The sequence below is a fragment of the Mirounga angustirostris genome, unplaced genomic scaffold (genome assembly GCF_029215605.1).
Source record: "Mirounga angustirostris isolate CCGP_5_RB_7025 unplaced genomic scaffold, mMirAng1.0.hap1 SCAF_9, whole genome shotgun sequence".
Taxonomy (NCBI): domain Eukaryota; kingdom Metazoa; phylum Chordata; class Mammalia; order Carnivora; family Phocidae; genus Mirounga; species Mirounga angustirostris.
The window spans coordinates 117,779,331-117,793,940 of record NW_026991717.1 but is presented as its reverse complement, the minus strand read 5'-3'; the positions used below and the strand labels follow the sequence as shown (position 1 = coordinate 117,793,940).

Genomic DNA, 14,610 nt, shown 5'->3' with positions numbered 1-14,610 from the left:
AGGGGGGTGTGGTCAGTTTGAGCGTCGCTTGACCCGGTGTCCCGCTAACTCTGCAGCTCGGTCCCGCCCTGCCCTTGGGGAACGGGAGAGGGGGTGGGAGAGGCTTTCTGGGGCTCCATCAAAGAGCTTGTATTTTTCTGAGAACGATGCTCGCAGACCTTGGGGTGTGCCCTTCTCTGGCAAAAGACGGCGCCCCTAGATGTGCCTTGGAGTCGTCCTGCCGCAGGATTCCGGTGTCCGCCCACTTAGCGGGAGTGGGCCTGCTAGCCTTTCTTAGCACGCTCGGCTGCTTGGTACGGGCCCCAGGTATGGCTGTCCCTCCGTGCTTTTCCTAGCCAACAGTTTGGAGCTTGCGGTCAAATTTTAGCAGCTTGGCTAGGTTTTGCTACTCAGTATCTTTCCGAGGTAGTTATTATAGCCAATCTAATTATTTTGATACAATGTTTTACTCTCACGTGGTAACTCTGGCCGTCTCTTCGTGGGGCCCGAGAGTGACTCAGCCAAGTGTAATGATAATAAAGTTAACTACCAGATTGAAAATCTGTATAACCTGGTTTTCAACGCTAGATAATATTCTATAACTTGTTAACATTAGAAGAGCGTTTGTCTTCATGCTTTAGTTCGTTTGTGTAAGCTGTTTGGAACAGGCAGTTTACTTTTTTCCTGTAACTACTCAGAAGCTTCAGGCACATGGGAAATAAAGTGGACAGCAGTAGTCAGTGTTAATGCTTCAACATGTCATTATTACAGTTTTACATGTTCCAGAGAAATTCCTTGGTGGGCCCTCCAGGGCAGTCCTTGTTTTCTTTCCTAGCTGACTCTGTCGCCTTCTCTATATACGCAGTTTCAGACATTTCCCCCACTCTCAAGGTCCTAATTATCTCAGCATCTGGCCTGCCTGTCATCAACTCCTGCAGCTCCCCTCCAATCTGGCTGAATTCCCCAGAATGCCTCCCTGCATCTTGAATTCCTTCCCTCTTGTATCCGAGGAAAAAGAATCTTCCTCTTTCCGTGAGTTCTGTTGAATTAGTCCCTTCCCTTACCCTCCAGGAATTGACTCCATCACTTTATCCCTCCCTCTTGTTCACTTCAAGTTGTATCTATCCACACACCCCTTCTCTTTGTTTTAAAATGTTTAACTTTCCCCTGCAAAACAAACTTATTTCCTGTGACCTGCTGCCTCTCATCTTAAGGTCCCATTTATTTCTCCTCTTCTCCACAAGCCTTCTTAATAGACAACTGTGCATTTGGGGTCCCCATTCCCTCCTCTGCTCCTCAGTGTCCAGTCACTGTGGTCTGGCTCCCACCTTTTCCATTTTATTTAACTGCCAGGCTGTTGATGACTTCCCAATGGCCAAAGACAAAAGCTACTATTTCTTTAGCCTACTCATTTGCCATCACTGATTTTTCACTCCCTCGGAACTCTCTTCTCACTTGCTCCTGTGCCTTCTTGGTTTCTTCTTTACGTTTTTGCTCCATCTTCTTCCAGGTCTCGGGCATTTATGTCTTTTCCTCACCTGCCCACCAAATTTAGGTGTTCTCCAAAGCCCTCTTATTTCTCATATACACACAGTCCCAGACATTCTCTTCCTTAATGATTTCAACCAAATGCTGAAATTTCAGGTCTCTCCTATGTTTAAATGATACTCAGAGCTCTCTCCTTAGTTACAGACTCAAATTTCTAGCTGCCCATTTAGCACCTCCACATGAATGTTCCTCAGGAACCTCAAACTCAATATGACAGAAAACAAACTCATGATCATCTCCCCATTTCCCCATCTACATGTCCAGTGTTCCCGTTTAAAAAAAAAAAAAGATATTTATTTATTTGAGAGAGAGAGCACAAGTGGGTGGGGGGGCAAAGGCAGAGGGAGAAACAGACTCCCCGCTGAGCAGGGAGCCCGATGTGGGGCCCAGGGCTTAATCCCAGGACCCTGTAATCATGACCTGAGCCAAAGGCAGACGCCCAACCAACTGAGCCACCCAGGTGCCCCTTGTCCAGTGTTCTCTTTTGTGCTGAAAGCATTAGTCATCTTGCACTCCTCCCTCTCTTTGTCACCCCTTCTGTCCAATTAGTCAGCAGGCTCTGTTTAATGTACTTTGCAATGTCTCATATATGACTGTTCCTTTGCATTTCTACTGCCCTAGGTGAGTTCTTCCTCACTTTTCTTTTGGGACAGCATCACTCTACTAACTGCTATTCTTGCCTTCAACATCTGCTCCCAAGCTCATTTTTTATGCTGCTGCCAGGGTAATTATCTTAAATACCTCTGAGCCCATCATTCTCCTACTCAGTGGCTTCTTCTTTGCCTATACCTTCTTTACTTTTACCTTTCAAGCTGAAACACATAATTTTTTTTTAATTTATTTATTTGACAGAGAGTTAGAGAGCACAAGTAGGCAGAGCGGCAGGCAGAGGGAAAGGGAGAAGCAGGCTCTCTGCTGAGCAGGGAGCCCGATGCGGGGCTCGATCCCAGGACCCTGGGATCACGACCCGAGCCGAAGGCAGCCGCCCAACCGACTGAGCCACCCAGGCACCCCTGAAACACATAATTTAACATGGTATTTCAATCTGCCAGATTAGGTCCAGCCTACCTTTCCAGCCCTGCCTCCCCAGAGTCTAGTCCAGTGGATATCAACCCTAGCTGAGCTTTAGGACTCCCTGGAAAGCAACTTCTGGGGGTGAGACCTGGGTATTGGTATTTTTAAAAGCTTCCCCCAGTGTTCTAATGTGCAGCCGGGGTTGAGAACCCCTGGTCTAGCCACACCTGACTGCTTGCACTTCCTCTCCCTTTCTTTTTCTCTCTCTCTTTTCTTTTCCCTTTCTTTCTTTCTTTCTTTCTTTCTTTCTTTCTTTCTTTCTTTCTTTCTTCTTTCTCTCTTTCTCTTTCTTCCTTCCTTCCTTCCTTCCTTTCTTTTTCTTCCCTTCCTCCCTTCCTCCTCCCTTCCTCCTTTCTTCCTTCCTCCATCCATCCTTCCATCCTTCCTTCCATCCTTCCTCCCTTCCTCCCTTCCTTCCTTACTTCTCAGTGGTATTACCTTGACCCAAGCTCCATGCACTGGGAGGTGGTAGAGCATAACATTTATGGGAGTGCATTCTGTACTCAGACTGCCTGGAAATAAATCCCAGCTCCATCACTTACTGGTTGTGGTTGTGTAACCTGGATAATGTGCTGCTTCCTCCAAGAACACTTTCCCAATCTTCTCGGTCAGAATGAATCTTTTTGCTCCTTTGTACTCTCAAGTATTTTCTGTTCTTATTGTAGCAGAGGGCTGAGTCATGATGAGCTCTCAATGGATGTTCATGGGATTGACTAGCATGTTGTGTACTTTATTGTCATTATGTGCATGCATATTTGTCCCTTATACTAAATAAAAAACTCTTTGAAGACGAAGATTATATCATTCATCTTTGTATAGCCTACAGTGTCTCATATGTAGTAGACAATAGTTTTTTTAATTCTATCAAGAAACTTGTTTTTTCAAAATGAATTTTAGGGGCACATGGATGGCGCAGTCAGATGGGTGTCTGACCTTGGTTTCAGCTCAGGTCGTGATCTCAGGGTCATGAGAGATTGAGCCTGCTTGAGATTCTCCCTCTCCCTCTGCCCCTCCTGCTAGTGCTCTCTCTCTAAAATAAATAAATCTTTAAAAAATAAAGATAAGGGACTCTTGATTTCAGCTCAGGTCAGGATCTCAGGGTTGTGAGATCAGGCCCTGAATTGGGCTCTGTACAGGATGTGGAGCCTGCTTAAGATTCTCTCTCCCCCTAGCCCTCTGTCCACCTCCCCCTCTAAAAATAAATAAATAAATAAAAAAGATAAAAATAAAAGTGAATTTTAGAGAAAGAAATAACATCAGCCAGGCACTCTGTTTAGCCATTATTTTCAAATATTGCCACGAATAACATTCAGTCCAGCTTCCCACCCCACCCCCACTCTGGCACTGAGGTTATATGATTATTCAGGCTCTGGATCCTCACTTTTCAGTGGGGGAACAAGTGAAATGATTAATCTTTATGGCTTCCGTTGCAAATCCATCTCACTTCACCAAGTCTGCCCACCTGGAATATTCACATATGGAGCCTTATGTTATGAAGGGATGTAATGTATACAAGCAATTCAAAGAAGAAAAATAAATACTACAGTTTTCCTGCATACATTCTTAATCATAAGGGTAGCTAGATTCAAATGCCTGCAAGGTAACTGTACCTTTAATAATCATCAGCCACAATTCCCTTGACAATTCCGTTTTCTCAAAAGAAATTCAGGCATTTTGGTCATTTGGCTTCAATTGATTCAATGGTGATTCTGGAGCCATGGGTTATTTTGCATGTGCTTGTGATTGATTGATTTAGAGAAGCATTATTTAGATTTTTCTTAGTAAGGTAGAGCAGCTTCCAGAAACACAGGAGGAGGAATAACCTCCTCTGGGCCTTCCTATTCACATATCTCCCTTGCTACCAATTCCAGACTGGGGCATGGCCCCAAATTTGAGGAGAACTGAAAGAAGTCAGGGCAGAAAGGTACAGGCATACCTCAGACAAATTGTGGGCTCTGTTCCAATCACTGCAATAAAGTGAGTCAAATAGAAATAAAACTTTTTAAAAAAGATTTTTATTTATTTATTTGACAGAGAGAGTGAGAGTATAAGCAGGGGGAGTGGTAGAAGGAAAGGGAGAAGCAGGCTCCCCGCTGAGCAAGGAGCCCTATATGGGGCTCCATCCCAGGACTCTGGGATCATGACCTGAACTGAAGGCAGACACTTAACCAACTGAGCCACCGAAGTGCCCCAGAAATATAGCTTTTATATGCACTGGTTTCCCCATGCACTATATTGTAATCTATTAAGTATGCATTTGCATTATATCTAAAAAAAGTACATACTTTTTTTTATAAATGTACATACCTTAATTTAAAAAAATTGCTAAAAAATGCTAACCATCATCTGAGCTTTCAGTGAGTTGTAATGTGATCATACATCACCATAACAAATATAATAATGATGAAAAAGTTTGAAATACTGTGAGAATTACCAAAGTGCAGCTCAGAGACACAAAATGAGCAAATGTGGTTGGAAAAAATGGTGTGTTGGACTTAATCAATGCAGGGTTACCAACCTTCAGTTTGTAAAAAACGTAGTATCTGTGACGTGCAGTAAGGTAAGGTATGCCTGTATGTGTCCTATTCAATTTATTTATGTATTTAATGTTTATTTTCCATCTCCCACCTCCAGAATTTAAGTTCCTCCAGGCCAGTGATCCTTTTTGTCCACTAATGTAGGTCAACCACCTAGAACTGTGTCTGGCATACAGAAGGCTTTCAGTAAATATTTATTGAGTGATTGAATTTATTTCAAGTCCTTCTTCATCTACGCCTTTCTCCCCACGAAAAAAATGAGAAAAAATGTGCTTAGTGACAGAGGTGGGGTGAGGCCTGGGTCTGTAGAATCGGAGCTAAGACTCTGGACAGATCCCCAACCTGAGGCTTGCTACTTCTTTCAGACAAGAGCGTTTGGAAATCCCACCCTCTGGGCGGGCTCTGGGCTGAGCGCGCCATTTCTGATTGGTTGCTGGAGGTGATGGGCGTGAGACCGCGAAGGAGGAGCCGCTCTCTAGGCTTCCGGGCGCCGAGGTTACCCGGCTGTGGGAACCGTTGGCGTGCTGGTCGCCGGTGTAATCACGGGCGCCCGAGAGGAGGACGAGGAGGGTGAGCCTGAGATAGGGCCCCGTAGCGTGTCCATAGTTTGATACCCCTAAAATGTTAGTAGAAGGGGATTCTGGTGGCCAATGGAAGCTGGGTCCCTGGGAAGAGGAAGGGATGGAGAGGAAGCCCGACGGGGGACGGGTGTGGGGAGGCAATTGGATAAGCAGGTCATTGCCCCAAAGGGGGCCTCTTGGGGGGCACTTGAGACCCAAAGCTCCTTGGCCCAGGTGTCTTCCTGTTACTTCGCACACCCGGGCTTGCACGTGTCCGCTTGCGTGCTCTGGCGTTGGAGGACCATAATGTCAGGGTGAGGTCGCAGTGGTTACAGATGGAGAAGTGTGGGTCTGGCCCTTTCTTCCTCGGGATTTGGGGTCCTGGAATAGGATAATGAGCCCTTTACTTTTCTGGTCTCTGACAGGTGTAGGCATGAACATGGCAGAAGGGGACACCCTGATATCAGTGGATTATGAAATTTTTGGGAAGGTCCAAGGGGTGTTTTTCCGCAAGTACACTCAGGTATGTGGCCTACAGGCTTTGGGGACATACCTAGGTTACGTGTAGGGGAACAAGAGACCATGTTCCTGACGAATAAATGTGCCTTGGGAGAAGCCCGCTTTTTGGTAGCTGCATGGTGGTTTGTAGAGCAATGGGAATGAAAATGCCTTGCAGTGGATGAAAGACAATGTAAATGGCAGAATCATGTGCTGTTATTATCGTTCTTTTCTGACACCAGGGTACCTAGACACATATTAATGAGCTTCTCTCTTCCCAAGGGGAATTAAGGGATTCCCCAGTTCTCCCTGTTGTGGCCTCATCAAACCAGATCACAGTTCTTGTAGGAGGGCTAATGTTGATCAGATGGCATTTAAAGATTTTATTTATTTACTTAAGAGAGAGAGCATGAGTGAGGGAGAGGGGCAGAGAGAGAGGGAGAAGCTAACTCCCCGCTGAGCAGGGAGCCTGATTTTGGGCCCCATCCCAGGCTCCCGGCACCATGACCTGAGCCGACAGCAGACGCTTAACCGACTGAACCACTCAGGTGTCCCAATCAGATGGCGTTTAGGTGAACTCATGATAGTTATGAAATTTACGTAATTGCTTCCTCTGTAGCTGCTGCATTTTCTTCAGACCTCTTTCATTTCTTCAACCTTCTCCATTCCCCCACTTGATTCCTTTCTATTCATTATGGCTCTGAAAGAAGAGTTACCTCTTTAAGCTAAAGCTTTTCTCATGAAAATAGTTGATTTACTCCAGGGTAAGTAATGGTTAACACTGAACATGGAGTCTAGTGTTCCTATTAGAGTAATATGGAGTAACTGTGGGGATGAACAAACCATGGACAGCCTGTACCTCTGCCTTAATGTCACTAATCTTCCCACAACATGCACATGCAGTTGCAATCTCAATTTCCCTTCTGTCTCTGTTAAGGGGATATCAGGCTATTGCCTTCCCAATGTATGGCCAATCCCAAAAATAATGAGTTAAGACTGCGGAACTTTCCAAGTGTCACATTCCTTACTGTGGTACATAAAATTCAATCCTGAAATCTTTGAAAAATGAATTATACATGTCATTATCTCTTTTTTCCAATCACTTGCAAATCATTTCCTCCTGTTTCATACTCATATATGAAGTGCTTGTTGAAAGAGAATTGCTGAAAAATCATAGCAAGAGCTATGTTGCACTTAGCTTTGGTACCAATTATGCAGGGTAAATTCCTGTGACTTAGTAAATGGGGGTGACAGCTTCAGAGATTAAAGTTGTTGAGGGAAAAGGACCAGACAGTAGTATAGCCCATCTCTTTCTCTACTGTCCCCATACCCCCCAGTTCAGAGAGACAATAAAAGAAACAGACAACAAATACTGATTTGGAAAACTACAAGGAAAATGCCATCTCTGGGCTCCTGTGTGGCTCAGTCGGTTGAGCGTCTTCCTTCGGCTCAGGTCATGATCCCAGGGTCCTGGGATTGAGCCCCACATTGGGCTCCCTGCTCAGCGGGGAGTCTACTTGTCTCTTTCCCTCTGCTTGCTGCTCCCCTTGCTTGTGTTCTTTCTCTGTCAAATAAATAAGTAAAATCTTAAAAAAAAAAAAAATGCCATCTCTTTTTCTTCTTCTTTTTTTTTTTTTTTTAAAGATTTTATTTATTTATTTTAGAGACAGAGCACAAGAGGGGGGAGCGGGAGAGGGAGAAGCAGACTCCCTGCCGAGCAGGGAGCCCGATGCGGGACTCGATCCCAGGACTCCAGGATCATGACCTGAGCCGAAGGCAGTTGCTTAACCGACTGAGCCACCCAGGCGCCCCTCTCTTTTTCTTCTTAATTAGACTTGTAGCTTATTCTTTACCACTTACGGTCATTTAACCATGTGTTCATTTTAACAGTTTTCTTTCATGACAGTCTATATGTTGATATCATCTGGCCTCTGAATTCAATCCCATCAATCACTCATTCCTGGAATGAATGATGAGAGTACTCAAGGAACTTTTTTAAAAGTTGGAATATAATAGACATCCCATAAAATTCACGCTTTTAAATAAAAGTGTGTAATTTAGTGGTGTTTAGTGTATTCACAAAGTTGTGCACTAATTCCAGAACAAAAAGAAATCCCATTCCCCCCCAGCCCCTACTAACTTCATTTCTGTCTCTATGGACTTGCCTATTCTGGACATTTAATGTAAATGGAATCATGCAATATGTGGTCTTTTGTATTTGGCTTCTTTCACTTAACAGTGTCTTCCAGGTTTATCCATATCATAGCATGTATCAGTGTAGTAGTCCCCCTTATCTGCAGGTAATACATTCCAAGCCCCCCAGTGGATGCCTGAAACTGTGGTTAGTACCAAACCCTATATATACTATGCTTTTTCCTATATGGACCTACCAATGATAAAATTTAATTTATAAATTAGGTACAGTAAGAGGTTAATACTAATAATAGAAAATAATAGAAATACAATACTAATAATAGAAAATAATAGAAAAATTACAATATATTATAATAAAAGTTATGTAAATGTAGTCTTTCTCTCTCTCTCAAAATATTTTACTATACTCATCCTTCTTGTGATGATGTGAGATGATAAAATGCCTATATGATGAAATGAATTGAGATGAATGATGTGGGCATTTTGATGTAGCATTAGGCTACTGCTGACCTTCTAATGACACTTCAGAGGGATGATCATCTTCTGAACTGTGGTTGACTGAGGGTATCTGAAACCATGGAAAGTTAAACCACGGATGGAGAGGGACTACTGTACTTCATTCCTTTTTTTTTTAAAAGATTTTATTTATTTATTTAATTGACACAGAGAGAGAGAGAGAGAGAGAGAGACAGCATGAGAGGGAACACAAGCAAGCGAAGTGGGAGAGGGAGAAGCAGGCTTCCTGCCGAGCAGGGAGCCCGATGCGGGGCTCGATCCCAGGACCCTGGGATCATGACCTGAGCCGAAGGCAGTCGCCCAACCAACTGAGCCACCCAGGCGCCCCTACTTCATTCCTTTTTATGGCTGAATAATATGTCACTGTATGGCTATACCACAGTTTATATATCCATTCACCAACTGATGGACATCTAGGTTGTTCCCACTTTTAGGCTATTATGAATAATGATTCTGTGAACATTTATGTATTTGTTTTTATGTAAACATTGTTTTCAATTCCCTTTGGCATATATACCTAAGAGCAGATTGCTGGGTCACCTGGTAAGTTTAGGTATAACTTTTTGAGGAACTGCCAAACTATTTTTCAAAACAGCTGTACCATTTATATTCCCACTAATAATGTATGAGAATTTCAATTTCTCCAGATCCTTGTCAATAATTATTGTCTATCTTTATTATTAGAGCCATTCTAGTGAGTATGAAGTGGTATGTCATTGTGATTTTTTGTTGTTTTATTTCATTTTAAGGTATTAATGAATTTTAAAAGATTGAAGTCATACAAAGCGTGTTCTCCATCCACAATGGAACTAAACTACAAATCAATAACAGAAAGAAAACTAGAAAATCTCAAATACCTGGAAACTGTGCAAAACACTTTCTTAAAAAATTGTGGTAAAATAGGGCGCCTGGGTGGCTCAGTTGGTTAAGCGACTGCCTTCGGCTCAGGTCATGATCCTGGAGTCCCTGGATTGAGTCCCGCATCGGGCTCCCTGCTCGGCAGGGAGCCTGCTTCTGCCTCTGAACCCTCCCCCCTCTCATGTGCTCTCTCTCTCTCATTCTCTGTCTCAAAAAAAAAAAAAAAAAAAATTGTGGTAAAATATACATAATGTAAAATTTATAATTTTAACCATTTTTAAGTGTACAGTTCAGTGACCTTAAGTACATTCACATCATTGTGCAACCCATCACTACCATCCATCCACAGAACTCTTTCATCTTGCAAAACTGAAACTCTGTATCCATTAAACAATAACTCCTAATTCCCCCTTTCCCTACCTAGCTCCTGGTAATCACAATTTCTGTTTCTATGAATTACTACTCTAGGTACCTCATGTAAGTGAAATCATACAGTATTTGTCCTTTTGTGACTGGTTTATTTCACTAGCATGTATCTGATTTTCCTTCTTTTTCAAGGCTGAATAATATTCTGGTGTATGTGAGATACTTGGTGTATGTATGTGATTTTGTTTGCCTTCTCCTAATAGTTAATGATGTTAAGCATCTTTTTGTGTGTTTATTGGCACATGAAAGAAAATATATCATTTTTGGAGAAATGTCTATTTAAATCCTTTGCTGTGAGCTATGTCTTCTTATTGTTGAATTGTAAGAATTTTTGTATATTCAGGATACTAGTCCCTTGTTACTTAAAAGATTTGCATATATTTCTTCTGTGGGTTTTCTTTTTACTTTCTTTTTTTTTTTTTTTTTAAGATTTTATTTATTTATTTGAGAGAGAGAGAGAATGAGAAAGAGCACTTGGGGGGTGGTCAGAGGGAGAAGCAGGCTCCCTGCCGAGCAGGGAGCCCGATGCGGGACTTGATCCGGGGACTCCAGGATCATGACCTGAGCCGAAGGCAGTTGCTTAACCAACTGAGCCACCCAGGTGCCCTCACAGATGCCTTTTTATCAAGTTGAGTGTGTTTCCTTCTATTCCTAGTTTGAGTGTTGGATTTTGTCAAAATTTCTTTTCATCAATGAGTTGATCATCTGTTTTCATCTGGTTTCTGTTTTATTTATTAATATGGTTTGTTATATTTTATTAATACTGTGTTTTAGTTAATATGATTTTTAAACTGCAGTGTATTGATTTTTCTATGTTGAACCAACCTTGCATTCCTAGGATACATCCCAGTTTTTCATGGTGGGCCATCCTTTTTATATGTTGCTGGATTTGATTTGCTCATATTTTGTTGAGTTTTGCGTCAATATTCACAAGTGATACTAGTTTATAGTTTTCTTGTGATGTCTTTGCCTGGTTTTGATATGAAGGTAATACTGGCTTAATAGAATGATTTGGGAAGAGTTTTCTTCTGTTTTTTTGGAAGAGTTTGTGAAGGATTGGTGAAAGAGTCTGATTTAAACATTTGGTATAATTCACCTGTGAAGCCATCTAGTCCTGGGCTTTTCTTTGTAGGAAGTTTTAAATTACTAACTCAATCTCTTTACTTGTCGTAGGCCTATTCAGATTGCCTGTTTCTTCTTGAGTCAGTTTTAGTAGTTTGAGTCTTTTTAGGAATCTTCCCTTTTCATCTAAGTTCTCTAATATGTTGGCACACAGTTGTTTATAGTATTCCCTTATAATCCTTTTTATTTTTGTAAGGTTGGTGGTACTGTCCCCTCTTTAATTACTGATTTTAGTAATTTGAGCCTTCTCTCTTTTTTTCTTTATTGGTCTAGCTAGAGGTTTGGCAATTTAGTTGATCTTTCTTTTTTTTTTTTTTTTAAAGATTTTATTTATTTGAGAGAGACAATGAGATAGAGAGAGCATGAGAGGGGGGAGGGTCAGAGGGAGAAGCAGACTCCCTGCCCAGCAGGGAGCCCGATGCGGGACTCGATCCAGGGACTTCAGGATCATGACCTGAGCCGAAGGCAGTCGCTTAACCAACTGAGCCACCCAGGCGCCCTTAGTTGATCTTTCTAATCTTTACTATTTTTATCTTTCTGCTTTTTTTTTTTTTTCTTTTTCTTCTCTTTCAAAGATTTTGTTTATTTGACAGAGAGAGACATAGCGAGAGAGGGAACACAAGCAGGGAGAGTGGGAGGAAGAGAAGCAGGCTTCCCGCGGACCAGGGAGCCCGATCCCAGGACCCTGAGATCATGACCCGAGCCGAAGGCAGACGCTTAATGACTGAGCCACCCAGGCGCCCCCTTTCTGCTTGTTTTGAGTTTGGCTTGATCTTCTTTTTCTAGTTTCCTAAGTTGGAAGTCTAGGTTATTGATCTGAAGGGACTTTCTTTTTAGATTGAAACTGGAGTTGGTGATTATATTACTTAAAATAATGTTTCCAGAATATGGTTATGAGGAAGAATTAGCTTTCTGAATTTTCTTAGGAACAAACACTATTTGCTTCTTTAGATAGATACTCAAAATGGAACATGAGTCAGCAACATTATGGTATTTAAAAATAAAAACAGAATCAAATGCACAAATAAAACCTACAGGAAATTCCCATTCTCAACACTAATCAAATTTGGGAGTGTTTTTTTCACTCTTAGGAGTTCAGATAAATCACATTGCAATTTAAAAACTTATTTGACTTTGTAAACTCCTGCTCAAAACTCAATACAATCATTATTATAGCTAGTTACCATATAAGGTATGGAAGAGCTGGGGATAGCTGACTGTCCTAAGTTAATTTGAAGCAGAAGAGAGCAATTGTTATACAAAGTAAATTGGATGTAGTCTTCCTTAAAATCCATTCTCTGCATCCTTTTTTATGCCCTCATCTTTGGCACTTAATGCGTGCTATAGGTATCTTCTATTTTTCTTCCTTCCTTAATTTTCTCTGTATTCCTTAAATTGTTATTTGACTGCAGTCTCTTTTGTTCATTATACAAGCATGTCTTTGTTTTGAACATAACTGATTTGATAGGTACTTTAGTTTCTCATCAAACATGGTTTTGCTGTGCATAACATTTTCTTTGGCCAACTGCAGCAATTTCCCATATTTACTAGGTCACTCCTCTGGCATTTGGGCATGCAGTCATGGTAACTCCCATTTTCTTTTGTAATCCAATTCCTTCCATTTAGATAGGTTACTTAAATGATAACTTTTCTAATATTTCTGCTTGCAAACTAAAAAAAAATTACCTCTAAACATTGCTACCTTTCCCAGTTTTCAGTCATTCCACAGTTTCATGACTTAAAGGAAAGAACATTGGAAAGGCTAAGAGAAAAGCAACTACAATGATTAGATGGTCTTCATAAATTCAACTTTAAAGGTGTGATTATTTAGACAGAAGAGAAGAAAGCCAAGTAAAAACCTAATAGTTATGTAGTCTCATGAAACTTTGATGTTCAGAGGCTGATCACTACATGCTTTTTCCTTCTGTAGGAGGAGGACGGAACGTGGGCTTTGGATGCATCATAAAGACCTTGGGTTAGACAATTTTTCTAAAGTGAGAACAAAGGAATGAGTTGCCCAGGAAATAATGATCTTTAAAGATACAATGGACACTCATTCATCTGGATTTGTTTAGGTGTGGTCCTGGCTGAAGACAGAGAAGGATCAGATAACTTCATGCTTTTTCTATTTAATATACCCACTAGATTCTTGATTAGGAGAAGGGAAAATGAGCAAGATACAGCCCAGGATCCTAACAACAATCAGCCTTAGGGAATCATTTTAAAAGCATCTGATTTACTTTAGTACTTAAGTCTTTAGTACTTAACCAAATTGACTACGTAGTGAAAATTTCTAGTGCCTAGGTTTTATAGGGTAAAAGGAAATGGAGTCAAATGGCCAACACTTCATGTTAAGGTCAGTGAGATTCTCCTTGCTGTAGTTCTCTTGTGACTGTTCTGGACAACATCAAATTAGTTTCAGTGGCTTGATTCTAGGCCAAGATTCTGACAACACATTGTAGTCCCACTGTTTTGTTCAATCTCACTGGATTCTTCTCTCGTATTTTTCTTTCCCTTAGGCTGAGGGTAAAAAGCTGGGATTGGTTGGCTGGGTCCAGAACACTGACGAGGGCACAGTGCAAGGACAATTGCAAGGTCCCATCTCTAAAGTGCGTCATATGCAGGAATGGCTTGAGACAAGAGGAAGTCCCAAATCACACATCGACGGAGCAAACTTCAGGAATGAGAAAGTCATCGTAAAGTTGGATTACTCAGATTTCCAGATTGTGAAATAATGACCTGAATTTAAATTTTCTAAGATAAACTCACTGGTTTTGTTTTTATTGTTACTATAGAACAGTCTGTGTTCAGTATTAGAATTGGTCAGTAAGTTATGTTAGTATCAGATATTTGAATATTACTGTATATTATATGTATGATAGAAAGATGACAGACTCTACACAATTCTAAATAAAAATACATTAGAACCTTCTGCATAGGGTACTGTCTTTATCTTTGCTGAACTTCATTTGGGGCAAAATAAGAGGTATTTATTCAGTAAACATCTGTGGGAAGAGAATTTTGATGTAATTTAAAGAGAGCTGAAAGAGAAAACAGTTACTTTGAATCACCTTTTTTTTTTTTAAGATTTTATTTATTTGACAGAGGACAAGTGGGGGGAGCGGCAGAGGGAGAGGGAGAAGCAGGCTCCCCACCTGAGCAAGGAGCCCAATGTGGGGCTCGATCCCAGGATCCTGGGATCATGACCTGAGCTGAAGGCAGACACTGACTGAGCCACCCAGGCACCCTTGAATCACTTTTTAAAATGGTTTCCATGAAGTTTTCTTCAGGAACTTGCACACCTAATAATAATAAATACCACAATTGCAATTTGTTAG

At 41.4% G+C, this 14,610-nt stretch overlaps 1 protein-coding gene across 2 annotated transcripts; it reads left to right on the top strand.

Annotated features, from left to right (window-relative positions):
* Window positions 1-28: 28 nt before the first annotated feature.
* Window positions 29-14,204, top strand: ACYP1 (acylphosphatase 1). Of its 2 annotated transcripts, XM_045901256.2 has the most exons (4): window positions 167-306; window positions 5,504-5,708; window positions 6,124-6,221; window positions 13,792-14,204. In XM_045901256.2, the coding sequence occupies exons 3-4, from the start codon at window positions 6,132-6,134 to the stop codon at window positions 14,005-14,007; spliced, it is 306 nt and encodes a 101-aa protein (XP_045757212.1). In that variant the 5' UTR covers window positions 167-306; window positions 5,504-5,708; window positions 6,124-6,131; the 3' UTR covers window positions 14,008-14,204. The 2 variants fall into 2 exon arrangements, with proteins under 2 accessions (XP_045757211.1, XP_045757212.1); XM_045901255.1 differs by lacking the exon at window positions 5,504-5,708 and having other exon boundaries at window positions 29-306.
* Window positions 14,205-14,610: the final 406 nt, after the last annotated feature.

Bases quoted from the DNA above. Each gene is read 5' to 3' on its own strand.
- ACYP1 (XM_045901255.1), top strand. From the start codon at position 147: ATGCTCGCAGACCTTGGGGTGTGCCCTTCTCTGGCAAAAGACGGCGCC. The intron at 307-6,123 runs GTATGGCTGTCC...GGTCTCTGACAG, and splicing joins CTGCTTGGTACGGGCCCCAG to GTGTAGGCATGAACATGGCA. The intron at 6,222-13,791 runs GTATGTGGCCTA...TCTTTCCCTTAG, and splicing joins TTTTCCGCAAGTACACTCAG to GCTGAGGGTAAAAAGCTGGG.